The sequence below is a fragment of the Gobio gobio genome (genome assembly GCF_949357685.1).
Source record: "Gobio gobio genome assembly, chromosome: 9".
Lineage (NCBI taxonomy): Eukaryota > Metazoa > Chordata > Actinopteri > Cypriniformes > Gobionidae > Gobio > Gobio gobio.
In genome coordinates this window covers 35,992,911-36,020,796 of record NC_137115.1, presented here as the reverse complement: position 1 = coordinate 36,020,796, position 27,886 = coordinate 35,992,911, and the positions used below count along the sequence as shown (strand labels likewise).

The following is a 27,886-nucleotide window of genomic DNA, read 5'->3' as shown; positions in this document are numbered from 1 at the left end:
GGAGAAAAGCCCTGTCTTTATCCTTAATATCAGATAAATTGAGCCACAGATGTCTCTCTGTCGCCACCAAGGCTGCCATAGACCGCCCAATAGCTCTAGCGGTCTCCTTGGTGGCTCTCAGAAATAAATCTGTGGCCCGACGCAGTTCGCGAACCGCCTCAGGGCTCACTGTTTCACCGCCATCCAAATCCCCCAGCAGTTCAGCCTGGTACGCTTGCAAAATACTCATTGTATGCAAACACGCACCAGCCTGCCCTGCTGCCATGTACGCTTTCCCCACTAGACCTGATGTTGTCTTTAAAGGCCTGTACATACCGGGACGAATATCGCGTGCGCTTATCGCCAGCGTTTTTCGTGACGTTTTTCGGCGCGTTTTGAGTGTTCACACCCAAGCGATTTCCACTGGCGATGCACCGAGTGAACGTGCACATTCAGTAGATAGCGCTCCCGGTACACAAGGTGGTGCTGTGGCACTTTACGCTTCTGACACTCGCTTGTCACACAGAAAAAGAAGAGAGACAGTATTTACGTGCTTGCCAAAACCATAGACATATTATGTCTATGGCCAAAACCATTCACACACTTTTTGCTAACTGGCAAGCAGCATTAGCAGTTCATCTTCTTCTTTTGTACTTACTACTTCTTCGTCGTATCAATGTGTGCTCGGCAAGACCGTTTTGTGCTTGAGCGCCACCAAGTCGTGTTTTACTGTCACTTCAGCAGCTCCAGGCAAGTGAACAAAAGCGCCGATCTCATTGGTCAGCAGTTTTTTACGCGCCGCGTCAAAATAAAAAAGGCGTTTTTTTTTAAATGACGCTTTTACGCCTGGCGTTTTGCGCGTCGGTGTGAACACTCACATTGGCGCCCATTGTTTAGTCCCGAGGCGTTAAACGTCGGCGATAAACGCGTGCAAAAATCGTCCCGGTGTGAACAGGCCTTAATGGTTTAGTGGGGAGCGTGGGGGCCTTCAGGGACGATGCCGAAGCAGGGGACAGATAACTAGCAAGCGTCTGATCCACTTTAGGCATCGCCCCATAACCATATTCTTTCAGCCCCCTTATATCACTATATGTTTTTACTTGAGGGCTGAAAAGATGTGATGAATATGGTTTATTCCATGATCCACACAGCTCACTGTGTAAATCAGGAAAGAAAGGAAGACCTCCGTGGTGAAGGTGACACATTTGACGTCAAAAAGGCGCTCGTCTAATTTGCTTTTCGGACGAGCGCCTTGTTTCTCGGCTGGCCAATCAATATTTAACTTCGCCACAGCGCGAGTAATCACCTCCACCAGCTCTACGTGTGCTGGGGAAAGAGATGTCGAATCATCTTCCCCCAATCCGACGCTCAACACATCCACCTCCTCAGAGCTGGAGTGTTGAAGCGACGGGCTCTCACTCTGGGCGGAAGAAGCCGCAACGCGGGCTTCCGACACCAGAGATTGAGCGACAGATCTCTCGGGTGAAGGCAGAGAAAGAGCGCTCGCGCCCGTCTCAAACCCCGCCGAGAGATCCATCTGTGATCCCCATGATGTCCTTCTCCGCTCCAGAGGGAACGCGATCCTGATCACCCTTCTCGAAGAGTGACAGTAGGGAGCGGAGCATGCGAAGCGGCAGCTTTTCACAATGCTCACAATCAGCCCCCTCGAAGGCTGACAGAGCATGCTCCACTCCCAAACACATCACACACAAATCATGTGTATCTCCACCTGTAAGGAAACAGGGACACGGAGGAGTACACTGTTTGAATACTGATGCATTCGCCTTTTTTAAACTGAGAATTATTGTGCTTTTGACGGACAACAATAAATAGACAGAGACAGTTTTCACACAGATCGCTTAGCTGAGGCAGAAAGGCTGAAGTGCGATCGGACCAGATGTATATTTATCCTTTCCTGGACGTGACGTCACCCGCCCGTGACGCTCACTCTCGCCATTGGCTGAGTTGACATACGTGCATCAGACGCTATCACGCTGTGGTCGTTCCCAAAGCTGTCCCTAGTGGACGCAGTGTGAAGTTCCCTCGAAAGGGAAATTAAACTGCAAAAGACGTTAAATATGAATCCTGCTGCAACGTAAAATGTAAGACTGTTTAGACACAATTTCTTTGGCCTGTTTTGGACAGATTATGAAGTATTTACTGTAAAATAGTGTAACAACAATAAAGCCTTTGTTCGCAAATTTCTGCTCAGATGCTATAAGTTTTGTGTACAATAGACTACTTGTTGTAGCCATTAAAACATATTTTGTTTCATATTTATGGTTTAAATATTATAGCCTAATGTTATTTTTTTATTTCATCTATGTTGATTATGAAAAGTGAACAGCACGAGATAGGACACATCATAAAAAGCACAATATGGAGACATGGAGTGGGTCAGACATGATTTTAACCACTTCATTAAGTTTTATTTTTTAGAAAGCCTTTCTTTAAAGTGAAATTTGTTTTGTATAAATTATATCTTAATTTTAATCAATGTTTCATCAGCCAATTGCCTGGATTTCAGAAGCAAATATACCTTTAATAGGCGCTGGCGCGATCATGCATTGCACTGCGTGTCTCATAAATGAACCGAACTCGAAATTATATTTGAGTATTGTGTGTATCGAATAGTTTACAAAATCAAATGATTCAGAAAAATGTTGCCATTGAAATGACTGGGAAAATGTGTCTCAAACAATCTGAATTCACTCTATACTGAAATCACAATTGCATTGCATTAGGTTGTTTTAAATCCCAAATATTTTACTTATAACATTCATCATTGCCAATTATTAGGCAAAATGAGTATCACATCAGTTTGAAGCAAAAACTCCAGGCAAGAACACCCAATAGTCAAAAGTCTTGTTGACACATACTGTATCTATTGTGTGTTTTGTGGCCTTAATTGTGGCTTACATTTTGTTTTGTTTTTTCAAAAAACACACATAAACGTTATTCTCTCAAAAATACAAGCATGTACATACATGTTGCTAACATATTATGGTAGCCCAGTTTGTGTTGAATACAGTGTAATGGCTATTTTGCCATTAATATGTTTATAAGCAACAACAACAAAAAAGCACAAAAGTCAGAGCATGTCAAAACTTCTAAAGAACCCCAAAACTGTACAGTTCTCTAGGGGTTAAACACTTAACATACCTGTCCCCATGACATTTGGGAGAGTTAGACTGAGAAGAAGCTGCTGCAAAATTGACCTAAAAGGGAGACAGTGACAAACAAATGAGAACATCCACCTCACACTGCTATCCTTCATCTGTCTATTTTTCAGTGAATAGTGAGTATTTATTCTTACCAGACCGCAGTGGAGGCCCACCAGCCTACAGTTAGCATATCTGCTATTGTTGGCTGCCAAAAACAAACACACAAATATATATGCAGTTAATAAAGACACACAATCATACAAAACATGATGGCTTTCTAAAGAAGATGACAATATAAATTTCTTTACCACGTATATAGAACGGGGTCCTGCAGCAGCTTTAGTTTCTCTCTCTGGGTCACAGACAGACTGGTAGTCGTAGGTTTTATTAAAGGAGAACAGTGAGGTATTGACCAGAGTGATCATCAGAACAGGGTCCACTTCACCAAAGAACTGACCAATCTGGACATCAGGGTGAACATAGGAAAAAGACTCCTTTAGCATACAGTATTGCTGGAGCTGGCATTAAAATAGCAAAAAGACTAAATCAGCCTTGTAAATATATTCTACCTGCGTGATATATTCATCCTGATTGGACATGAGCAGAAAGCCGCCATCATCCAGAATCACACAGTCCACTTGCTGAGGAGTAAAAACAGCCATTCATCAGAAGTGAAAAGAGAGTGAAAGCAGCTTCAGATAAGTGACTACAGAGGTCAGAGCAGAATGAAGCAGTCAGCGCCCTACCTTATCATTCCTGAGGCACCCACAGATCTCATCCTTGCACTGTGGAGAGGAAATTATGTTAGGAGAGAACTGAAAATTCATGAAACAAGCTTTTAACAACGACTATTGGAAAGAGTCAATTCATCTCCGCTCTCAGACAGCAATATCGTCCTATCTAGAGAGGCTGCGTTTGTGACTAAACAGCTTCCACATGTGCCGATAACGAAATGGGGTCATTTCTGCTTACATTTTTCTTGGTGGTAGCGTTTATGAAGCTGTTCATCCAGGCCGACACGTTGAGTTTGACTCCCACCACTGTATGATAACATAAAACACACGTGTCATGTGATGAAATCTTATTCATGCAAGGGCAAAAAAAAAAGATGATAAAAAATGATGATGAGAAGAAGCTATGTCAGGGTCAGATCTTGATAAGCACAAAGCTCCGAAATGAATTATTGTAGAGTATAACCAAATCATTAGTCATAACATTTGTTAGTCATCTGTGAAAAAATCATAAAAACACAAACAAAATGATTTTTGCAAGAACTAACCACATACCAGTGACATTACGGTTTTGTTTTAAGCGTTTTTAGGACAAACCTTTTCAGTATAAAGAGATATATTAAAACTAAATGTTATAAGATTTTACACTGACTTTTTATTTAAAAGAAAACAATCACACTAGCGTTCAAAGGTTTAGGGCCTGTAAGATTATTATTATTATTATTATTATTTTTTTAAACAAAGTGATTTATGCTCATCAAAGGCTGCATTTATTTGGTCAAAAACACAGTAAACGTCTCGGTTATGTATGTAACCCTCGTTCCCTGAAAGGGATAGTTCACCCAAAAATGAAAATTCTGTCATCATTTAGTCACCCTCAAGTTGTTCCAAACCTGTATGAGTTCCTTTGTTCTGCTGAACACAATAGAATATATTTAGAAGAATGTTTGTAACCAAGCAGATAGAGCAACTATTGACTACCATAGTATTTTTTTCCTACTATGGTAGTCAATAGTTGCTCTATCTGCTTGGTAACAAACATTCTTCTAAATATCTTCTTTTGTGTTCAGCAGAACAAAGAAACTCATACAGGTTTGGAACAACTTGAGGGTGTGTAAATGATGACAGATTTTTCATTTTTGGGTGAACTATCCCTTGAAGGAGGGAGCGGAGATGTTACCGACGTATTAGGATCACTTCTGGGAGCCCTATCATCTTCAAGGGTACACAAAACGTGCAAATGCACATTGGCGTGTAGGATTTGCATCTCACGCCCCATCCCGCAGTGTGGGTATAAATGTGGAAGTAGATGCAGCACACATTGTTTTACACTGAGGAACCGAGCTAATGACTTCGCCGTACAGCAATGGCACAGCAACTGTGGCGACGGGACGTAACGTCTCTGTTCCCTCCTTCAGGGAACGAGGGTTACATACGTAACCGAGGTGTTCCCTTTCAGTCTGTCATGTTCAACTTTACGTCGATGTCACCAACGTATTGGGATCCCTATGTGAAACGCCACAGTTGCTGCCACTTCCAGTGCCCTGCGCAAAAACTCTCAGGCCCCCATACTAGAGCGGAAGACTTGCTCAGAGAGCAGTCACTGTGTTCCGCATGATCCATTCAGTGACTATTGGATAACACTGTGAAAGCGTGCCCATTCAGGGAAAGAGAATGCTGCGGAGCCCACATCCGGGCCAAAGAGAGGTATCATGTGGCAGTTACACAAATGGACTGGCCAGTTAGGGCAGTGCAACATGCAGAATGTCCCTGGGGGGGCTACGGCCAATCCAGGGGGACTCTGCCAAGGGAAAGACATGGGTTCGCCATAGGGATCTGTATTGTGGAAGAATACACATATGGGACGGCCACAGGAGTCACAACATATGGAACCCAGGCTAGCACAGGTTCCACTAATGCATACGAGTGTTAGGCCTGGCATCAGACACTCCGCTACGTCTGCCTGCTGTGGGTTTCGGAGGAGCTCAATAGGGTTCGCCAAGCTAGGGAACTCTACTTGAGAATATAAGCATACGTATCCGGTCCATGAGAAGGGGAGTGGCGCAGCAAGCCGACACTAGAACAGGCACTTCGGTGTTACTGGCTGGTTACTTGCTGGCGCACACAGGAAGAAACCACCCAGCCCGCAGTTCTACATATATCTGCCAGCGCCATCCTCTGCTTGGAGACAGCCTTTCACTTCTGCTGGCCTCTGTAAGAGATGAAGAGCTGTTCTGAGGTCCTGAAGCTTTGCGCTCTGTCCATGTATAACTGCAGAGCACGGATGGGACAGAGAAAAGCCAGGGCTGGGTCTGCCTCCTCTGAGGACAGCGCTTGCAGGTTCACCACCTTGTGCCAGAAGAGAGTGGTGGGAACCTTGGGCACATATCTCACATATAAATACATTTATCACATATATAAAAATGCCTGCATTTCTTCCACAACAGAATTTTTATCTCAAATGGTGCTCTCTACAGTTCCGTAAGCACCAGAGATAAATCCCAAGAGGGTACAGAGTGAGAGCGAGGTGAATTTAATCTCCTCGCTCCCCTCAGGAACCTGACGATCAGATTGTGCTTCCATACTAGGGCGGAAGACTTGCGCAGAGAGCAATCACTGCATTCCGCATGACCCATTCAGTGACTATTGGATAACACTGTGAAAGCGTGCCTGTGGCGGAGGGGGCGTGGTTTTGCAAGGTCTGTAGCGGGAGAGAGAGAGCAGAGCCGAGCAGTGAGTAAGTAGGTCAAGTGCAGATGATTAACACCTGTGTCTGATTGCAGTAATTGCCGTGGAGAGACTCCATATAAGCCGCAGCGGGGAGAGAGTCGAGAGAGAGAGTTTGGACTGGGACTTTGTGTGTGCCTTCCTGCCTGAGAAACGCAGTGGAAACCGACTGATTAACCTGAAGCTATTTTGAGTGTGTTGTTACATTGATGCGCCCACGAGCGACTGTTCTGTTTGTATATAAAGTTCTGAGTAATAAAATTGCGAGTCCCAGTCACGCCGACTCCGCCTTCTTCCTTCCACACCCACATACAGACAACGAACCGAATTACAGTGCCCATTCAGGGAAAGAGAACGCTGCAGAGCCCACATCCTGGCCGAAGAGAGGTACCATGTGGCAGTTATACAAATGGACTGGCCAGTTAGGGCAGTGCAACATGAAGAATGTCCCTTGGGGGGGGGGGGGGTTTCCGGCCAATCCAGGGGGAACAGCACCTGGCAGGGACGGCAGAGCAGACTCTGCCAAGGGAAAGACACAGGCCCAAGGACTTACCATCAACTGCGTCGTGATGTGCGTGATAGCAGCAACATACAATGTGAGGGTGAACACCACTCAACAAACAGGTTCCACTTAAACGCATAGAGGCACCTTGTAGAGGGGGCTCTAGCTGAAGTGATGGTGTCTACCACGGACTTTGGTAGATCGCTTAGAACCTCAGCATCCCATCCAGGGACTAGACATGGAGTTTCCAGAGGTCTGGACGTGGGTGCCAGAGGGTGCCCGTGTCTGAGAAAGCAGGTCCTTCCTCAGAAGAATGTGCCAAGGAGATGCTGTCGTGAGGAGCATCAGTGCCAGGAACCAGGTCTGGTTGGGCCAATAGGGCGCAACTAACAAGACATGCTCCTCGTCCTTCCTGACTTTGCACAATGTCTGTGCTAGAAGGATCACTGGGGGAAAAAAATACTTGCGCAGGCCCCAGGGCCAGCCGTGTGCCGAGGGTCCCTTCGGCCAGGGAATAGAACAGATGGCAGTGAGACGTGTCTGGGCAAAAAGATCTACCTGTGCGGTCCCGAAGTGCCTCCAAAATCAGCTGAATCGCCTGGGGGTGGAGTCTCCACTCTCCCGGGAGCACTTTCTGTTGTGACAGCTTGTCGGCTGGACGATTAAGCAGATGCATCCAGATGTGACCTCAGATGCATCCAAAGGAGGAGATGGCGGGTGAGTTGTGACTTGAGACGGGAGTGTTGACCACCTTGTTTGTTGATGTACGCAGCAGCCGCAGTGCTGACCGTTCGAACCAGTACATGCTTGCCTCGTAGCAGGCCTTTGAGGCGACCCAGTGCAAGACATAGTGCTAACAACTCGAGGCAGTTGATGTGCCAATGCAGTTGAGGTCCCGTCCACAGACCGAGACTACATACCCGTTGTACTCAGCCAGTGGCAGAGGCATCCGTGAATAGCACAGCATGCCTGGACACTTGTTCTAGGGGAACACCTGCCCGCAGAAACGAAGGGTCCAACCACGGGCTGAAGGTTTGGTGGCACCTCGGTGTGATGACCACACGGAGTGACCCGCTCTGTTACACCCATCTCGGGACTCGTCGTGAAGCCAGTGTTGATGCAGTCTTATATGAAGCAATCCGAGCGTTACCGCGGCTGAGGATGTCATATGCTCCAGTAGCCTCTGAAAATGTTTCAGTGGGAGCGTTGTTCTGCGTCTGAACAAATTCAAGCAGTTCAACATCGCCTAGACGCACTCCTCAGATTGACCAAGTCCAACTCCATATACAGAGAAAAGAGATCCTCTGCACGGGGGAGAGTTTGCTCTTTTCCCAGTTGACCTGAAAGCCCAACTGGCTGAGGTGACTGAGCACCATGTCCCTGTGTACGCACAACTGCTCTCTCGACAGGGCCAATATGAGCCAGCCGTCGAGATAGTTGAGGATGCGAACAACACTCTCTCTCTCATTGGAGCCATGGCCACCTCTGCGCCCTTCGTGAAGACACGGGGGGGACAGCCCGAAGGGCAGGACCCTGTACTGATATGATTGTCCTTTGCCAGTAGGACTGCCATCTCCGCCTGTAAGACAGAGGCAGCCTCCTTCAGCAATGAGGTGAAGTGGATGCCCCTGAACTTGGGTAGCTGCTGGGCGAACTGAATCGATAGCCGAGTCTGATGGTATGGGTGAGCCAGCAAGATGGGTTGGGAAGCGCAAACCAGGCTCCCAGCGACCGAGCAAGTGGGACCAGTGGCACCACAGACAGACCCGCAGTGGGGCAGCGAGGCGGAATGCAGGGACCCATCCAGGAGAAAGCGGATGCAGGACACAGTTGCCTCGCGACGGCCCGCTCCACCGGGGGGGATCTCTACGTTCCCCTTAGCCTCTCCGCCATAAAGAGTAGTGAGGGGTGAGGAGGTATCAGTTCAAAAAGGTGCCTTCCACAATCTGTAATCTCCTTATGCACCTCTGGGAAGAATGGCACCGGGGCGGGATGCTGAGAACCAGATATTTTTGGAAGAATGTTTTTAACCAAGCAGATTTCGGCAGCCATTGACTACCATAGTATTTTTTTCCCCCACTATGGTACAAACATTTTTCCAAATATCTTCCTTTGTGTTCAGCAGAACACAGAAATGTATACAAGTTTGGAACAACTTGAGCATGACTAAATGATGACAGAATTTTCATTTTTGGGTGACTATTTTGGGTGAATTTATTTCAAAAAAGTAAAAAAATCATACTGTCCCCAAACTTCTGAACAGTAGTGTAACTGAATTTTTAGAGCTCACCAGCAGGTTTGAGTTTTGCTCCATTAATGTCCAAGTCCACTGCTTTACTGACAAGGATACCAGACTCATAACCAGACTCTCTGCTCTCTGTTTTGAGGGAAAAGATGACAAATATGCAGAACAATGAAATGCATTTACTAAAAAGGTCAAATTGACCCTCTGTGCTTCATTTAACTAATCCGAACAAGCATGGTTTTGGTATCCAAATGCTGATGCAATTCATCTGGTAACACCTGCCTAAATTCATGTAGACATGTTACATCTGATATCCAAATGTTTGAGAGAGATCTGTAAGGGTTTCAGTCTGCTTTCACCATTAGTTTAGATGGTAAAACCTCACATAAACACAAGGACCAGGCGTTCCCCTGGGGTTGCATCTTGGCGCATGGGTGCTTCTTGACCGTGTGTGTATTAGTCCTGCAGACCACACGTGCGTGAATGTGAGGTAGTCTCATTGAATGGTAATCCCCCAGTAATATAAGCTTACTCGACCTTGGCAAGAGATCTGTAGGTGTGCATTTCGAGTAGATCAACAGCTGTCTTAGTAAAGCAGCAGAGTGCCAAACAGAGCACACATCTATCCAAAAGTTATAGAGGGGATCTGTACTGTAAGTGTGAGTGTGTTTCTTACTGTTGATGTATGGGGCAGTGAAGATGTATATGTCATTGTCCAGACTCCTTTTGTAAAAACTTGAGTCATAGGTCTCAGAGTTTTCACCCCATTCTTCCCCAGCACTAAGAAAATGACAAAGATGGGAGGAAGACCCAAATTAAGAAGCATTGAAAACAAAATGCAGAAACAATCATATTAATGATGAATATCAATATGTATTGATAGAACTTAAGAATGCATAACCCAAAAACCCTACAAGAATGCATAACGGGAATGACTTGTGGATTCAAGGGTTTTCATTAAAAGGCACCCTGTTATTATTCGTTTTCAGTGTAATAAAATAATTTAAGAATTAATACACAAATGGTAATAATGTATATTGAAATATTTTAAAAAGTTGACTTGAATAAGTTTGTTTCACTTCTCTTGTACATATACCATATCAAATAAATAAATTCAACATAACTAACAATTTACAACTAACAATGTAAATTACATTGCTGAGGCTCACATACAATATGAGGAATAAATGGAAAATCAAGGAATAAATACTTTTTAAAAAATCAAAACATATCAAGTCAATTAGACTCACTTTATGGATTCTATGGTAAAGCATCTATAAAGTTATAAAGGAAGCAATGTGTGGACATTAATCTCTGCTATAAAGAAAGCAATGTGTGGACATTCATTTCTTCTAGAAGTATTAATAATACAGCATATTGAGGATTTACGGAATTACTTTTTTGGAATAAAAAAATAAAAAAAATAAAACAAGCCTTTTGTGTTTCAAGGTGAGTAAATATGAACAGTGAATAAGTGCACTGCTGTAGCTTTTTAACACTGTCCTGCTGTTTTACACCACCAGACTAAGTTTATGAACTCAAGCACTCAATGTTATAGATTTAAGCTAATAAAGACAGAGGAGAGAGTGAGAGCTGCACATGGCTCCCATAAGAAATCTCAAAAGAGACACTCTGTACCAGAAACATCCTCTGAAACATGCCTTTTCACTCTTTCTTTCAGTCTCAACCGCAGACCCCTGCGGGGATTGCCGACAGAGGAAAGATCGTAAAGAATTTAGCATCTCTCACACACACATGCACACATGGGGATGGAGAGGTGTACATATTTCACACAACTGTGAATGGAACTTACCTTTTAGGATACACACGTGTAATGCCTCCATCTGTAGCCACAAACCGGGCCAAAACTCCATCTCTAATAAAATAAAAAAGACATTTCTGAAAGACCACAAACAGACTAGGTATTCATAGTATTAAATTAAATTACTTCAAGGACATTCCAAGTATCAAACAACACATTCAGCCTCCAATTCAAATAAAAATAAAACAATGTAATATTTAGGCCATTCTTTAGTGTAAAAACGTAATTGAAACACCCTTTGTTTAATTAAAAACACTATTTTGACATGTGTCATATGCAATGTGTGTTGTGTTTTTGGACTCCCAGATGGTTGGGTTCTTTAATCCTGGTAATAATTGCTAGACTCTCGAGTTTTCTTTTGACAATAAGACAGCATTCTTATTCATGACAGGACTTTAAAATGAGCTTTGTGTTCAGCAGTTATATGAAGGCGTCTCTCTGTCTTCTCTGGAGATCTTTGTACTTGAAAACTCGAGACATTTCACACAGACATGGATGAGTGTTTTATGTTGTTCCATGTGTGTTTTTTGTCCTATACTTACACACTCTGCTCCTTCCAGACTTTGACGAGGTCCGCCGTGAGACCGGCATCCAGCAGCAACCGGTTTACAAGAGTGACGTGACCTGACCAATACAGAGAGAGAGAAATGAAAGTCTTTATAGTTGATAGTTTTGGATTATGTCATGGAAAACAGGATTTTCCTAGTTCAAACTCCATTGACCCAGAATATGGTCTACCAGTTGACTGGTTTGATCTTTTCAGTAGCTGATACAGATTTTTACAAAATTGTTTAAATTAAATGAATATATACTATACACAATATTTATTTAAAATTCAAAAACAGAAATCGTTTGTCAGTCTTTATATATATCTGTTGCATCCGCCAGCTGGAGTGATCTCCACTAGAGTGCACTCCTCCCATCTCTTTTGCTTTCCCATCATGAACTGCATTTCCCATAACCCATTGCCTGGACTTATGTTTGTTTACTTCCACCTGTGTCTCATTATCTCGTTAATGCTTGCCTATTTAAGCCCTGTGTATTCACTCATTCTATAAAAAGTCTTGTGTTGCATTGCATTTCTAAGCACTCTCCCGCTGGTTACCTGTGTTTTAGTTTTGACTTTCTTCCGGAATTCCTTGTTTGCGTGTGTTTTTTTCTTCCCTGTTGTCTTTTTGGATTATCTGCCTTGTTTTATGGATTATGATTCTGGATTGCCCTAATAAAGATGCATTTGGATCCACAACCGTGTCTGAACAGTTTGTGACAATATCGGTCTATCACAAGCCAGTCTTCAAGAACAATAATATAGCTACCTATTTAATTTCCATTCAAACAAAGTTTAGAGAGAGGGTGGAAACTGTATGTAAAATGAAACAGCAGTAAAATACACCAATCAGACATAACGTTATGACCTAATATTGTGTTGTTCCCCATTTTGCTGCCAAAACAGCCCTGACCAGTGTTGCCAACTCCCGCGAGACAAATAAGCAACCACAGCTTCAAAAACAAGCACAATATTATTATATTATCATCAATATTATTTATGATCAATTATTTTTTATCAATAAATGAGCCTGCAACATATTAAACTGAAACCTCTCGGAGTTTGAAAAGCAAAAACAGATGTGATTTTACAAAAATCATCAAATTGCAATAAAAGGCACGCAATATCCTCAGATCAGCTGTGAGACAGAATAGGTTTGGAGATGGAAAAAGAGAAAAAGTGACGTGAAGGCCAATTATGGTAACCAATAGTCGGAGGTAGTGCACACATATTAGAGCAGTGAGTACTGAACACACACACTGCAAACCATGACAAAGACAAGCCCTGCATCTCAATGTGCATACTATCTGCCCTAAATAGTATTAAAAATTACTAATGTCACATACTATTTAAGATGGATAGTATGCACATTGTGACGCAGGCAAGCACTAAGGGAGCGCTGCAATATAGCCATAATAAAATTAATTCAAACCATACCTACTGTTATTATTAGTAGCCTATACTTGTTTTTTTTTATTATTATTCTAGCCTGTAATGATAAATACATTATAAAAATATTGTTTTAATTCAATTAGGTGCCTCTCCTCCCTGTTTCCTCTCCATCTTTGTACATCTCTGTTGGTGGCATTGTTTGTGAAAATGTATACGTCTATTTATGTCTAATAACTATCATTACGTGCAGTGGCGGCTGGTCAATAGAGGGCGCTGGGGCGCCGCCCCCATCAAAATTCCAGAAATATACATGTATACAAAAATGATATACAAATGAAATAAAAATAAATTAGTTTACTCATACGATGTGCCGGCTGTTAGTAAGAGCCTAAGCATTTAATAAAAACTGGCTTTGATCGGTTAACAATTTTATATGTCCTTCAATATGTTTCATGCGGTTTCATACGTGAGGGACGCCGGACAAATGGATGTCTATCTGAGTCCAAAAATCTACGGGCACCATGTGACCTGAAGCTGGTCTCTAGTTGGTTTTTAAAGATCCTCCTCCGGAAGCAGGTCGTTGAGTCCCTGGCGAATCAGAATTGGATGCGTGTTATTTTATCCAATCTGATTGGTTCTCGTCACCTGTCATTCAACTTTCCGCTCTTGGCCACTAAAGTGAAAGTGCACAGTTACTCCGACTCTGCCAAAACATTGTTATGATGATCACTTTCGTAGAGATGGCAGCAGTTAAACCAAATTCTTTCACAAGGCGTTCGCTGGAAAAAAACAAAAGGATAAAGGATCCCGGACCAACGCAATTTACAAATCCAGCAGCAGGCCAGTGACAGAGGATGAAGCTGCACTCGGAGCTTCTCGCGCTTGTTATGAGAAACGTAGGTGGCTGGCTGGATGTGTTGTTAGCAATGCCCTTTATTGCTTTCCCTGTCTTTTATTTCAAAGTGTCGGTACTGAAGTTTTGTGGACAACAACGGGGATAAGAGACCTCAAATATCTAACAGAACAATGCAAATGTCATGACACTACTGAGATGACTGACTTTAATCAGAGAGTCATTGAGAAATTTGCTGGCCAGAAAGTAAGGAGAGCAAAATTTATGTTCAAATAGTCAACATACTAGTCTGTTGTTGCTGTTTTTTTATTTTTTTTTATTTCCTCATTCAATTATATGTGGGAAATGAATGTGTAAAAAGATAAACTGCCCAAACCCCCCCCCACCCATAAAAAATAATTATCACCAGCCGCCACTGATTACATGCATTTATAACGTCACATGCCGGCACGTCGCACTCAATTTTTCTTCAACGAGGGGGGAGAAGGAGGCGGGATGTATGAGGACAAATTACTACAGCACTTGTATTACTGCACTGATTGGCTATTAGCTGTGAGAAGACAGTGTCAGTCAATGTATTGGACAAAACAGCGAACATAAATGTAAAGAAACAAAGTTGCTTGTCATATTTTCCTAACAAGCAACCACATTTTTTAAAATAAGCCCAAAAAAACGCAACCCCCAACATGTGATTTTTTAACGCGACTTGCCAAAAAAAAAAAGCCCAAAGTCGCATGTTATACATGGACTTGGCAACTATGGCCTTGACCTTGTGAGGCATGGGCTCCACTAGACCCCTGAAGGTGTGCTGTGGTCTCTGGCACTAAGATGTTAGCATCAGATTCGTTAAGTCCTGTAAGTTGAGAGGTGAGGCCTCCATGGATCAGACTTGTTTGTTCAGCACATCCCACAGATGCTCGATTGGATTGAGATCTGGGGAATTTGGAGGCCAAGTCAACACCTCCAAACGCATTATGTGCTCCTCAAACGCATTATCCTGCTGAAAGAGGCCACAACCACCAGGGAATACCGTTTCCATGAAAGGGTGTACATGGTCTGCAACAATGCTTAAGTTGGTGGTACATATCGAAGTAACAGGCAGGATGGCAGGACCCAAGGTTTCCCAGCAGAACACTGTCCAAAGCATTACACTGCCTCCGCCGGCTTCTTCCCATAATGCATCCTGGTGCCATGTGTTCCCCAGGTAAGCGACGCACATGCACCCGCACCAGGCCATCCACGTGATGTAAAAGAAAACGTGATTCATCAGACCAGGCCACCTTTTTTCATTGCTCCGTGGTCCAGTTCTGATGCTCACGTCCCCACTGTTGGCGCTTTCGGCAGTGGACAGGGGTCAGCATAATACGCAACAAACTGCGATGCACTGTGTATTTTGACACCTATCAGAACCAGCATTAACTTCTTGAGCAATTTGAGCTACAGTAGTTCGTCTGTTTGATTGGACCACATGGGCCAGCCTTCGCTCCCCACGTGCATCAATGAACCTTGTGCCGCCCATGACCCTGGCGCCGGTTCACCACCGTTCCTTCCTTGGACCACTTTTGATAAATACTGACCATTGCAGACCGGGAACACCTCACAAGAGCTGCAATTTTGGAGATGCACTGACCCAGTCACAATTTGGCCCTTGTCAAACTTCGAACACATCAACTTGGAGGACAAAATGTTCACTTGCTGTCTAATATGTCCCACCCACTAACAGGTGCCATGATGATGAAATAATCAGTGTTATTCACTTCATCGGTCATAATGTTATGCCTGATCGGTATATATTGTATTCATCACACCTACATTTACAAATGAGAGAGGGGGAGAAGATGGAAATGGTCACGTAGAGCTAAATTTCCACGGTTTTATGGGGTACAAATTAAAAATCATCACGTGGACTTCAGGGGGAAATTATTTAAAACAATTATATGATATGAACCTATACATTTAAAAGCAACAGTTTGGTGACAAACATTGCTGGATACTTTTCAGGAGAAAAGTAATGCCTGTCTGAGTAATCAAAAAGCTAGCAAACATCTTTGCGTTCGTGTATGAGTCCTGCAGCGATAGCATCTCTTTACAGAAAACACAGTGAGTCATCACGGGTATGAACATTAGGATGACAGCGGTGGAGTCATTACGGAGCAGACTAATCAATTACAGGCTGATTAAACAGAGTGCTGACAGGGGTCACCTTCACAGACAGCGGGACCGCCCGCCACACACGCTGACATCACTTGAGCGGGAATCAACCTGACTCAGCGACTACAAGAGAGTAATCTGAGTCCTCTCACCTCTGATAACATTACATCAGTAATGACAGCAGTGGTTTATATGTGCAAAAGGTAGTGTGATACAGCGGCCCCAAAAAGTATTTGAAACTTAGATGTCTATGCATTAGATACAATATCCAGTTGGTTTGATTACAGTTGGTTTAAAGTCACATTGCAAAAATGACTCAGAAAACACTTAGACATTTAACTATGAACCAATGAAGGTTCATTGGGGTGTTTCTATGTTCATTTGAATAGAGTATTCATGTCATACTGCACTAAACAATGTATACTAATTACTGATTTTTGAAGTATGTGAAAATTATATAAAGAGTTCTATTTAAAAATTAAACAGCAGTAAAACTGGTTTTAATCTAATTTTGCCTTTTAACCCTCTGGGGTCGACAAACGCACCAGTGTGTTTTAGTGGAGTTATTACACATAGCAGCTAAATCAACTTAAAATACTTGGTAAATTTTTGTTATACAGAAACGAGTAATACATCATTCAAAACTGTACTTTTAATTTGTGTAAACTCACAATAGCGACAAAACTTTGCGGTTTTGTAAAATAAAGAAAGCAAACAGGGTGTGCTTTCTGCTGTCTCAGTCTCTGTGAACCTCTTTCTGAAATGTGTCAGCAAAATTAACTGAAACTCAGCAAATACTTGCCACACAGACATGAGATGTTTTTATGAAGCTTGAAGAGTCTACTTTCAAATGAAGTAATCCATATCGAAAAACAAATGCTCACTGTTTATGTAATCGGTATGAAACTAAAAAGGGATGGATGGATGGATGGATGGAAAATGTTAAGTAAAGCATATTGCATTGTGGGACACAGTATTCCATTGCAGTGTGCTCTGTATACACATAATACAGTATCTGCATACTATGTGTCCAACACAGTACATACTCACAGCTCACCCTCTCAGATGTATAAATGTGTTCAAGTTTGCACTCACACATAGGATCATTTGGTGTTTTTCTGTCAATGTACTCATTGAAGTCCATCAGGAACTGGGTGTTGTTGGATGAGACTTTGAGGTCCTTGCAGTATTCCCTGAAAAAAGTTGAATAATTATTCACAGAAATAACAATAGCTTCATGACCAAAATGAGGCCTGTGCCTTTAAGCAGTGTGAAATTGAGACCAAACATTTTTGCTGCTGTCGTGTCTGTGGGATCCATTGTTAAGGGGAGTGATGTGTGGGTCTGAAGGTGTGAATTTACAGGCCTTCAAAGACCAATGTAGTCTAGATACAGCTCATATAAACCTGTCACGACTAAACCCTGTGGGAGGTCTGCTGTTTTTGCTTGCTGTATATATGTATGTGTGTATGTTACCTGGGTGCAATAAAGGTGTACCCATATTCCTCAAAGTTCTCCTGCTGCATGGTCTCAGAGACTACACAAAGAAAGAGAGAAAGACGTGTTTAAGACAGATCATATTAAAAATATTCAAAACTATAAAATGAGAATATATCAGCCAATATGTGGCCATTCTGAGATTAGCATAGACTAGAAAAGTGAAATTCGAATTAATATGGAATAATAAACACTTAATTTCATTGTAATACACACATGAAACCAGCCTAAACTGGTTTAGATGGTCTTGCAGCATGGCCAAGCTGGTCTTCAGCTGGATTGATTAAAGATTTTTGGGGGTATAATAAATATATCCTTCAGCATTATATCCACCATGCCAATCTCTAGTTATCTGTATTAGCATTGGCCATTGCAAAAACCCATATCGGTTGTTTTTCGACAGAACATGTTTTACAGGAGAAACTTGATAAAAAATTAACAACATGCAAAATCAATGTAATGTTTATAGATTAAAATAAAAACTGATGAGAAGTGACAGATCAATTTAATTGCACGCATACAGATGAGAAATGACTGCTCTGGAAAAAAGCAGGGAAAGAGGCATGCAAATGACATTGAAAATAAAATGATACAACAACTGACGGATGTAATAAAACGTGAAGATCTTAGAAGAGGAGGGTGCAGTACTTGCCCTTGTTCCCTGTGGTGAAAATCCAACCAATCAGAAGACAAAGAGAAAGACAAAGTTACCAGAGTCCATCATAGTCCCAAAAGATGTCCAACATTGTAAACTGGATAGTCTGAAAACAGCATTTCATATAAAACATGCACATGGAGACGATGGCGGTTTTCGATTAAGCCAAAGCCTGGACACACAACAAAGGCGTGAGTTTGAGATTACAGACGTGAAGAAATGGATGAAGACGGTCCTTTCCATTCAACACAGAGAGTTACGAGGGGAGTGAGAGGAAAGTTTGGCAGGCATGGTAAAATAATTCTGACGCTTGATGAAAACATCAAATGATATGATGTTTGAACAAATTGGCATGCAGTATTCACGATCAGCAAAAAAAAAGGTCAGCCAGTATTTGGTGAAGTCACATCAAACTCTCTTTGCTGCATATAGTGCACACACAATCAGTCATTGGTGTGTGCCAGTAGATCATCACACAAACCAGAACCAGACCAGTTGCTATGTCTACAAACTTCCGGACTGAACTTTCACCAAGCCATCCAAAGGATTAACCATAATTTGTATGTTAGAACAATGAAAATTGACTGTTATTGTAATAAAATCCTATAAACAAATGCTAGACAAGACAGTTGCACAAATCATTCAGATGCATCTAATTATGTCTTAATATATTGTTGAGAATTGATGGCTTGTTGTGTGTACAACAACATTGTGTTCTTGGCTGATGTTTGAGACAATTACTTCAGAAAGTTGTCAAATCTACTGTAATATGAATATGAATCACTAGAGCCAAAAGAAACAAGCATAATTAAAACAGTAGTGATAGATCCAATTTACATACTTTCACTAAAGCCATGAGATGCCATGCATTACTGCATTTACTACAGTTAATGTGTGCATATTCTGGCTAATTTAAAACAGCTTCGGATGTGGCTCATTGAATAGGATTTTTAGAACTATACTTTTTTTTTCAGGGTTCATGAAATCTGGCCCTGGAGGTCCACCGTCCTGCAGAGTTTAAATCCAACCCTAATGAAACACACCCGAACAAGCAAATTGAGGGATCCTTCAGGATTATTAGAAAGTTATTATAGGCAGGTGAGTTTGATATGGGTTGGAGCTAAACTCTGTGGGACAGTGGACCTCCAGGGCCAGATTTGAAGAGCCCTGTTTTATTTTATTTTCCTAGAAACCAGAATATCATAGACCCTTGGCGGTGGGCTCTTTTGACTGCTATACTACAGGCTGTTTTTGGGCCTTACTCTCCCCTTCCGAAAATCCTAAGTAAAGTCTGATTATCTTGATGGTTCTACAGATTATCTTATCAGATTTTCCTGTGGTGTGAGGTGTGTTAAGAGTGATTAAATCTGCTCGGAAGAACATTATGGCCGCACCGATCTCAAAACATAAATATCCAACATGTTAAATATTTACGATCTGTAATCCTGTTGTGTGGGGGGAACCCTGAGGATAAACGCACACACACTCTGTAGATTGTCATGTGAAACGAAGTGATACCCAACCAGAAAGCGAGCTGACGGAAGCATAACATGACTTCACCCAAACCTTTTTCTTTTTTTCTGTAAAAAGCAGTCCAAACACTGGACATTCTCCATTTTTTAGTTAACACTTTACAATAAGGTTTCATTCGTTAAAGGGATGGTTCACCCGAAAATGAATCTTCATTTACTCACCCTCAAGTTGTTCCAAACCTGTATGAGTTTCTTTGTTCTGCTGAACACAAAAGAAGATATTTAGAAGAATGTTTGTAACCAAGCAGATAGAGCAACCATTGACTACCATAGTAGGGGGAAAAAATACTATGGTAGTCAATGGTTGCTCTTTCTGCTTGGTTACAAACATTCTTCTAAATATCTTATTTTGTGTTCAGCAGAACAAAGAAACTCAAACAGATTTGGAACAACTTGAAGGTGAGTAAATTATGAGAAAATTTTTATTTTTGGGTGAACTATCCCTTTAACATTAGTTAATGTATTAACTAACATGAACTAACCATGAGCAGTACATTTGTTACTGTATTTGTTCATCTTTGTTAACTTTAGTTAATGAAAATACAGCTGTTCATGGTTTGTTCATGTTAGTTCACAGTGCATTAACTAATGCTAACAAGATTTTAATACAGTATTAGTAAATGTTGAAATGAACATTAGCAAAGATAAATAAATGCTTTAGTGCAGTTCATTATTAGTTCATGTTAACTAATGAACCTTTTTCTTGCTTGTCGTCCGCCATGTTTAGTCACGTTTGACCACAAGATATTTTGCAAAATTTCCTGTTCACAGGCAAAACTCTGGTTGTTTGTGAATGGAATTTGTTAGTGTGTGGTGTGCTGTCTTGGTCACATCACGGCACTCCACACACAAGGAACAAAACAAAACTGTTAAATCTATGATTTTTTTTATCGTCATGTTTGTGGTCTCTCACATTTCAAAAATCTGATGAGATTTAAAAAATATTTTAGTGTGGGCCAGCCTTAAGCAACAACCCTGACTCAAGAAACCACCCATTGATACCCTAACAATCACCTAGAAACAACTGCATAGATATTTTTAAACCACTTATAACTTAGAAACTGCATAGCAACGTGCTGTTTTAAACTAGAAACAAGAAAAACAAGGCACGGCAAAAAAAAACAGACTTGGCAACACTGTGGCGTCATCACTACAGGCATTCTACCAGCACGGTTAGCCAACTGCTGAGAATTCAGTTTGTAATCGCTCCGAAAAAAGCTCAAGTGGAAATATAACTGGAACCGTTCCTTCCATTCTTAGAATCACTTAGCTCGATGGTGGATAAGCGACAATGGTTGCAAGATTTGCATGGACAAGCACCAATCCTTAAAAATGCAAATGCACTTGAAACGGCAGCACATAATCTCTGGAACTGATTGGGCAGTTACTGGATTTCAATGTTGATTTATCATCAGCGTTATTGCTAACTAAACTAAAAATTAAACAATTTAATTGAAATAAAGCTGAAATTAAATCAAATATGAATATTAAACGAAAAACTTAACAATTAGAAATGTTATAAAATTAGAAGTTTAAGTTGTAATAAGACTACAAAAACAAAAACAAAATCACTGAAAAAAACTAAATTAAATACAAATAGAAATATTTTACAACAAAACAACAATGGAAATTATAAAAGCACATAGCAAAATTACAAAAACTTAAATTAAAATGTAAAACAAAAAATATTAATAAATACTACAATAGTATAAAAATAATACTAAAATAAAACTAGTCATTGTACAGTGGATCTGACCAGTAGCATTGGGAATCGCAAATAGAATCAAGAGTAAGGGAGACCTTATCGTCTTCATCTATACACAGGCCATCATTAGCTCCACTCTCGTTATTACCATTAGAAGAAAAAAAACCTGACAGCTTTTATCCGCTGATGACAGTGAGGCTGACGTAATAAGGTCTGTGAGTCTACATATGTCAAAACAGGGTGGTGTTAGGCCCTTGTTTGTGTGCAAATGGGTGTTTGAAGCTTCTGTCAATGAGTCAATGAGTTAAAGGCATCACATCTGCTCTGAATTTGCCGTCAATATAATTAGCACCATTTCGGATTCTTCTCTAACGCATCTCTGATCTCCAACAAACACTTTCTGGGTTCTTGGTGACAAACACATGTGAGGCTAATCAAACCCAAACATCCAGAACTTGTAAGATCCAGTCTAGTCCAGGTCCAAGCAGCCGAGTCCATCATCACAGGTTTTGGTTACGACCAGCCGTAAGGACACGTCCCTCGAGAGAACTCTGCGTTCACCTGTTCTTCTCATTATTTGCTCTACATGGCTCCCAAAAGCCACACTTCTCTCGTTCTGCCTGTCTGAAGTTTACATTCGGCTTTCGGCTTTGGTCATACAAGCCCCGTGGAGCTCCCATAGCACGGAGTTGGGCTTCTAAGGTATCCAGGAGCACTCTGTAGACCACCACAAAGACCTGACCTCTGCACCGCTGCCTCTTTCCCCTTTCTCAATAACCATATGGACCTGCCTCTTTACGAGCCCATAAACCTGTGCCAGTATCCTTTATGACAAGAAATGGAGAGAAAGGGAATAAGAGAAGGAAGAGAGAGAAAGAGATACCTCATACAGTATCTGCAGTAGCACACTCCAGGATACAGAAACATCAGTTTTAGCACATTAACACACACGCTCGCACATAATAAATTAGATGGACAATTATAACTTGCGTACAAAACATCAAATTCCTGTGACCGCTGGTGCTTCAAGTAGCTGAACGCTACTGCTTACAAGCCACAATATGACCTTCTGTGGCCCCTTTCCAGTCTTCAAAACCTGCTTTACTCGTTGTTTCACAAGCTAAAATTTCCTCTGTTGGCTTTCTTGCTTGTAATGACTAAAGTTAAAGCTATGTGATCTTACAAAGCACTGTTATGCTAAAAAATGACGCTGATGAACAGTGAGAAGGAGAAAAAAGCTTCTGGCTCAGCGCTCTGCATTCTGGTATGATCCTTCTGCATGGTCCCTGTGCAGTGTTGCAAGAATAAAACTACTAATTTGCTCGCAATCCTTCGCACCCCAGACCTGAATGATACATTGAATCGTGCGGCTTGATAAGGAGAGGTGTGCTATTACTTTTCAAAGAAATTGGGCTTGTGATTATCTCATAGATATTGAAGCAGGGACCTGGACCATATCTAGGGACCAAAATATCACAGAGACGTCTTTTTTTACTTGGGTCAGTAACCACATAAGTACACCTTGGCAACAATTTAGCAATGACTTAGCAGCTACTCAGAACACCCTTGTAATGTATAGCAATACCCTGGAAACCACCCAGCAACTACAACATGGTAAGAACCACTCAGAACTAGTGTTGTTTTTGGCCACTTTCACACAGCAGTAGAATACGGTTGTCAGTCCTGTAGTTTAATCCTTAATATGGTTTTGTTCACACACAGTTTGGTTATTCACGGGAGTGACAACCGCATTATATAACCGAACTCACACATGCAAATTTTCAGAATTCTTGGAAATCCTGCACATGTTGAAAGAGCCGCTCATGCACAAACGTCTACTGTGTGTTGTGGGTTTTCATGTGTGGTTTCACTTACAGTGACGGAGATATGAGCTGTGTGTCATCTGAAGGTTTTAGATCTACTCACTGTTCTTCAGTAAAATTGCTCCCGTCAGTTTTGTGTTCTATGCAAGACTTAACTGCTCCGCTCTCCTCTCAAATATAAAAGCTGCTGTCTGTAAATTAAGATTTGATGGATGAACTTGTGACTTGGACTCTTGTCGTGTCAAAATTGATAAGATTTTTCAGTTTTATGGACACGGAATCTTTGATATTATTTTGGTCACTGTCGCTATGGTTACTGATAAGCGAATACGGCTTCATACAGACAGTATTCAAGAGGCTACTGTAAGTTGCTAGTTATTATTATACAACTTGCTAGTAAATTGTAAGTTATTTTTGCTTCTAACGTTTGTTTCTGCTGCTTCTTCGCCTGTGTTTTGATCCGGATATTAAGTACTCTTTCAGAAGATGCATAATAGTGCCCCCTACCATATAACAGAGAAAACATGGATTGCCGGCATTGTGCCAAATTTCATCCCCTGCCACATTAATACCCCCCTCGTTGAAGTCATTGCCTGATTGCCTAATCCTAACCCTACTAATCCTAAACCTACCAATATTAGGGGGGTAATCATTTGGCGGGGGTTGGAATTTGGCACAACACTGGAAAATTCCGTCAATGGCGGAGAAGATTTGTGTCATACTGTAAATGATGGAAAATTCCATCAATGGTGGTGAAAGAATTAAGTAAAACTAAAACTATTACAAATAAATGTTGGTAATTAAAATAAAGTAAAAGTAAAATAAAAAAATAAAAATATTATTAAAAATGTAAACTTAAATGAAAATTATAAATGTTACATTGACAACGAACTAAAATAAGTTAAGAAATTAATAAGAAATACTAAAATTACTAAAACTAAAATTTAAATATTAAAGCCAAATAGAAATACAAAATATTTTATAAAAATGACAAAAGTACATAACAGAAAATACTAAAAATTCAAATGAAAACTTAAAATATAAAAAAAATGATGAATAGTGAATAGTAAAATAGTAATGAATATAAATGAATATAAAAATAGTAAAAACAACTTAGCAAAAAAAGTCAACAAGAATACCTTAGCAATTAGTGCTGGTTTATATTTGCATGGGTAATACAAATTGGTATCTTTTATTTTGACTTTTTTTTTTACATATCTAACTGTGCATGCATGTTTAGACAAGCACCAAACACTGTCAGCAATTAATGAAATGATTTTGCACAGAACATGCATAACAAAATAGGCAACTCAAACAAACAAACCTAGCTTAAAACCATGTGTAAATAAATATAAATGTAAATAATGTCAATAACACCAGGTAAAATCAGGAGAACATACAGTGAAAGAACCATAAAAGACAGACAGACAGACAGACAAATAGTACTTGCCCCATTGTGCTGTCATTTAAAGATTGAAAGACAGAAAGGAGAGATTAAAGAAAAACGTAGTTGTGCACGTCCTTTTACATAGAATAAATGTGTGTGTACAGGATTGTATATCTTCATTGTTTTAAATAAATAGTTCACCCAAAGAGGAAAAAAAAACCCTCAACATCCTGACATTTTAATCTGAATCGGACACAAATTGTTCTTTTGATCCGTTTTTTTTCATGAACCAGTTTAAGAATCAGACTGATCTAGTTCTCAAATTCACTTCACTGATTAGTATGATTATAATGACTCTGGTCTGTTCATAAGGCTTCAAAAGACAGGCAGGAGCCAGACCACATATAAACTTCTCCTTTTATGTTTTCCAGAAAATACTAGAAATATACAGGTTTGGAACCACACAAGAGTCAGTAAATAATGGCAATTTTCATTTCTGGGTGAACGATTACTTTAAGGAATGTTCTGGCTTAAGTACAAGTTAAGCTTTATCGACAGCTTCTGACAATTACCACTGAAAATAAGGTTTAAAAAAACAAACAAAAAACTATACAGAAATAGAAGTCTACGGGGCAACGATGAACAAGCTGAAGTCATTTTCTTTGCTAAGTTGACAGCAAGCCACATGCTATCGATAGAGCTTAACCCGGAATATTCCTCCAAATGAGCTGAGCGTCTGTGTATGTGTGCAGATCTGGACTTCAGCAGCACATGTCCAGAGGGGAGGGAGCATTAGCAGTCTCTCTTCCCAGCCGGGGCCCCTGTGTGCTGGGGAGAGTCAGATCAAACGCCTGGCTACACTGCTCAGGATGGGTGGAGACCAGCTGGACCTCAGTTTAATACAGTGCGCAGCCCTGACAATCGAGGTCACACTCACACACACGCACAAACAGGCAGACCTCTCTTGCGAGCCGATGAAAAATATTTGCAAGCAGTCTCAGCTATTTCATAAAACAATAGCTTTGCATGCCTAAGGCTCTATCTGATCTTTTTAGTAAATTATAGTGTGTTTGCTCAACGTGGGGAGCTGGTTTCTGTGTGCTGGGCGAGCAGGCGGTACTCACACATGGCTTGTTTTATAGTGTTCCCCAGGTTTGCCTCGATGTAATGCAGACAGTATTCAGGCAAGACCAAGGCCAGGCTGCAGAACACCCACACACAGAGAAGAAAACGACAACGTGTTTTATACATACAAATACTTATGGGAGTTATGAAACACTTTGCATAGGTAATGCCATAACTCAAACCTGTAGTCTGTCCCGTTAACCGGTGCCCAGGTGTATGTCCTGATTCCTCGATCAATGTATCTCTGATATTGGAATAAATGGTATAAATGAACCAAATATGGACAAAATATGGTACAGAAGAAGAATTATAGAAGATCTACACACCTCATCTTGAGATTTCACAAGCGTTTCGATCGTTTTCTCCCCAGGGTCTCTGTCAATCATCAAAGTCCGTATCTGAGAGAGTGAGATAGATCAAAAGATTAGTGCTAATATGGCAACACCATATTCATATACCCCGGTATTTACAAGGTACATTTAAAGATACTTTGAGAATACCATGGAATATGAATCACAGAGGTGTCTACCTTTGCGCATTTACTAGAATAATAGTGTCCAAAAACTATGATAAAGTAAAAAAAAAAATTGTACTTTTTTGTAAAGGAATTACAGTACCATATTTCCTTGAGCTCACTGAATCCTAATGTAAGATTTTATCTACAAATACATTTCATTTTGTGAAAAAATGGTCTTTGACTTGTGTGGTCAGGCTTAATGTCAGCTACTTACATAAATCCCAACTATCTATGCTAACTATGCATCCCATGAGCAAAAGGGGGTTTCAGCACGTTTTGTAACTGAAATGGTTTAAACAGTTGTTCAAGAAACATTATATTCTATTAGCAACTTATAAAGCAGCACATTTGTAAGTACTGAAACGCCATAATGCAAGAGTTTGCACATTAAATCAAAACATATCAGCTGTTTCATCAATAGCAATGAAATAATAATGGTAAGAACATGTCAATGTGTGTTTGTATGTGTGTGTTGTGCCATACCTGGACTTTAATGTCATTTTCCAGCTCCGCATCCAGAAAGTCCAGTGTAACAGGTTCCTGGAATTTGGGGTTCTAAAGAGGAGAACCGAATGCTGTTAACATTTCTCTCTCACTGTAGTTTACTTTCAGCTTTGGGTTGAGTGTTAATGTGCTCCAGGTCTACAATACATCACAGTGAAAGTTTCTGTTGAGCTATAGAAATATACAATGTTTAAAAAGTTCATCTATTGAGGCATAAATCTGATTAATATGTTCTTCTACACAGAGAAGGAAGAAAATAAATTAAACTCAATACTCTCATGGAAAAAAAAAATCTGTATTTTATTTACGTTTAATCTCCTTTGTGTCTCCCTTTCATAAACATTCACATATTTGAACCATATAGAAATGTAGAGAATGTGAGTAGCAGATTGTCTTTCTGAACACTACCAAGATCTATACCTCTGAAGAAAAAAAACTCTCTTTTTACAGACTTAACCAGATTAAGTGCAGATAATTTATAGCATGTTTATTAGCATACCTATTTCATTACATTTTGGTTGTTAAATTATGATTCATGTTTTTGAGCAAGAACCATGTAGATATTAAAATCTGAGTTGCTTAACAAAACTGAGGCTCGCTCCAGTTTATGAGGTAATATATTCAGTTTCTGTAAAGTCCAGGAAACAATGTTTGCTCTTGGAAACGAATTTCATTCATCTGGATTGCACGTCACATTGCTCTTATACACACCAACAACATTGTAAACCCTAATGCTCATAATAAATAATTGGTTTGAGTAGGGCAAACTCAAATTAAACAAATTAGTTAAATCAAAATAACTTTTATGAGCATTTAGAACTTTCTTTTGAGTTCATGAAACTGACATATTTTAAGTTATCTGAATAGTTTCATTGTTTTGAGTTATATGCTAAAATGAGTGTTATATAATGTTTTTTGTGTTAATGTTAAGTAGGAGATTAAGTAGTGTTTAATACTTTGCTATTCTAATTTAGAAGAGTTTCTGTTGTGTGTTTTTTGGGGGGTTCCCATCATGGTAGTCTCATCAG

General features: G+C 40.6%; 1 protein-coding gene across 1 annotated transcript in view; it reads right to left on the bottom strand.

The window, feature by feature from the left end:
- LOC307131883 (voltage-dependent calcium channel subunit alpha-2/delta-1) overlaps nt 1–27,886 on the bottom strand; it is a 159,598-nt gene that overhangs the window by 16,673 nt on the left and 115,039 nt on the right. Inside the window, exons 20-35 of the mRNA XM_079825894.1 lie at nt 26,838–26,894; nt 26,164–26,235; nt 26,020–26,081; nt 25,837–25,913; nt 17,590–17,650; nt 17,209–17,306; nt 11,713–11,794; nt 11,162–11,224; nt 10,025–10,128; nt 9,394–9,480; nt 4,116–4,183; nt 3,890–3,928; nt 3,713–3,784; nt 3,452–3,604; nt 3,296–3,348; nt 3,142–3,197 (exon numbers count right to left, since the gene is read on the bottom strand). Coding sequence (XP_079682020.1) covers nt 3,142–3,197; nt 3,296–3,348; nt 3,452–3,604; nt 3,713–3,784; nt 3,890–3,928; nt 4,116–4,183; nt 9,394–9,480; nt 10,025–10,128; nt 11,162–11,224; nt 11,713–11,794; nt 17,209–17,306; nt 17,590–17,650; nt 25,837–25,913; nt 26,020–26,081; nt 26,164–26,235; nt 26,838–26,894 — 1,204 coding nt within the window. The remainder of the gene's footprint in view (nt 1–3,141; nt 3,198–3,295; nt 3,349–3,451; nt 3,605–3,712; nt 3,785–3,889; nt 3,929–4,115; nt 4,184–9,393; nt 9,481–10,024; nt 10,129–11,161; nt 11,225–11,712; nt 11,795–17,208; nt 17,307–17,589; nt 17,651–25,836; nt 25,914–26,019; nt 26,082–26,163; nt 26,236–26,837; nt 26,895–27,886) is intronic.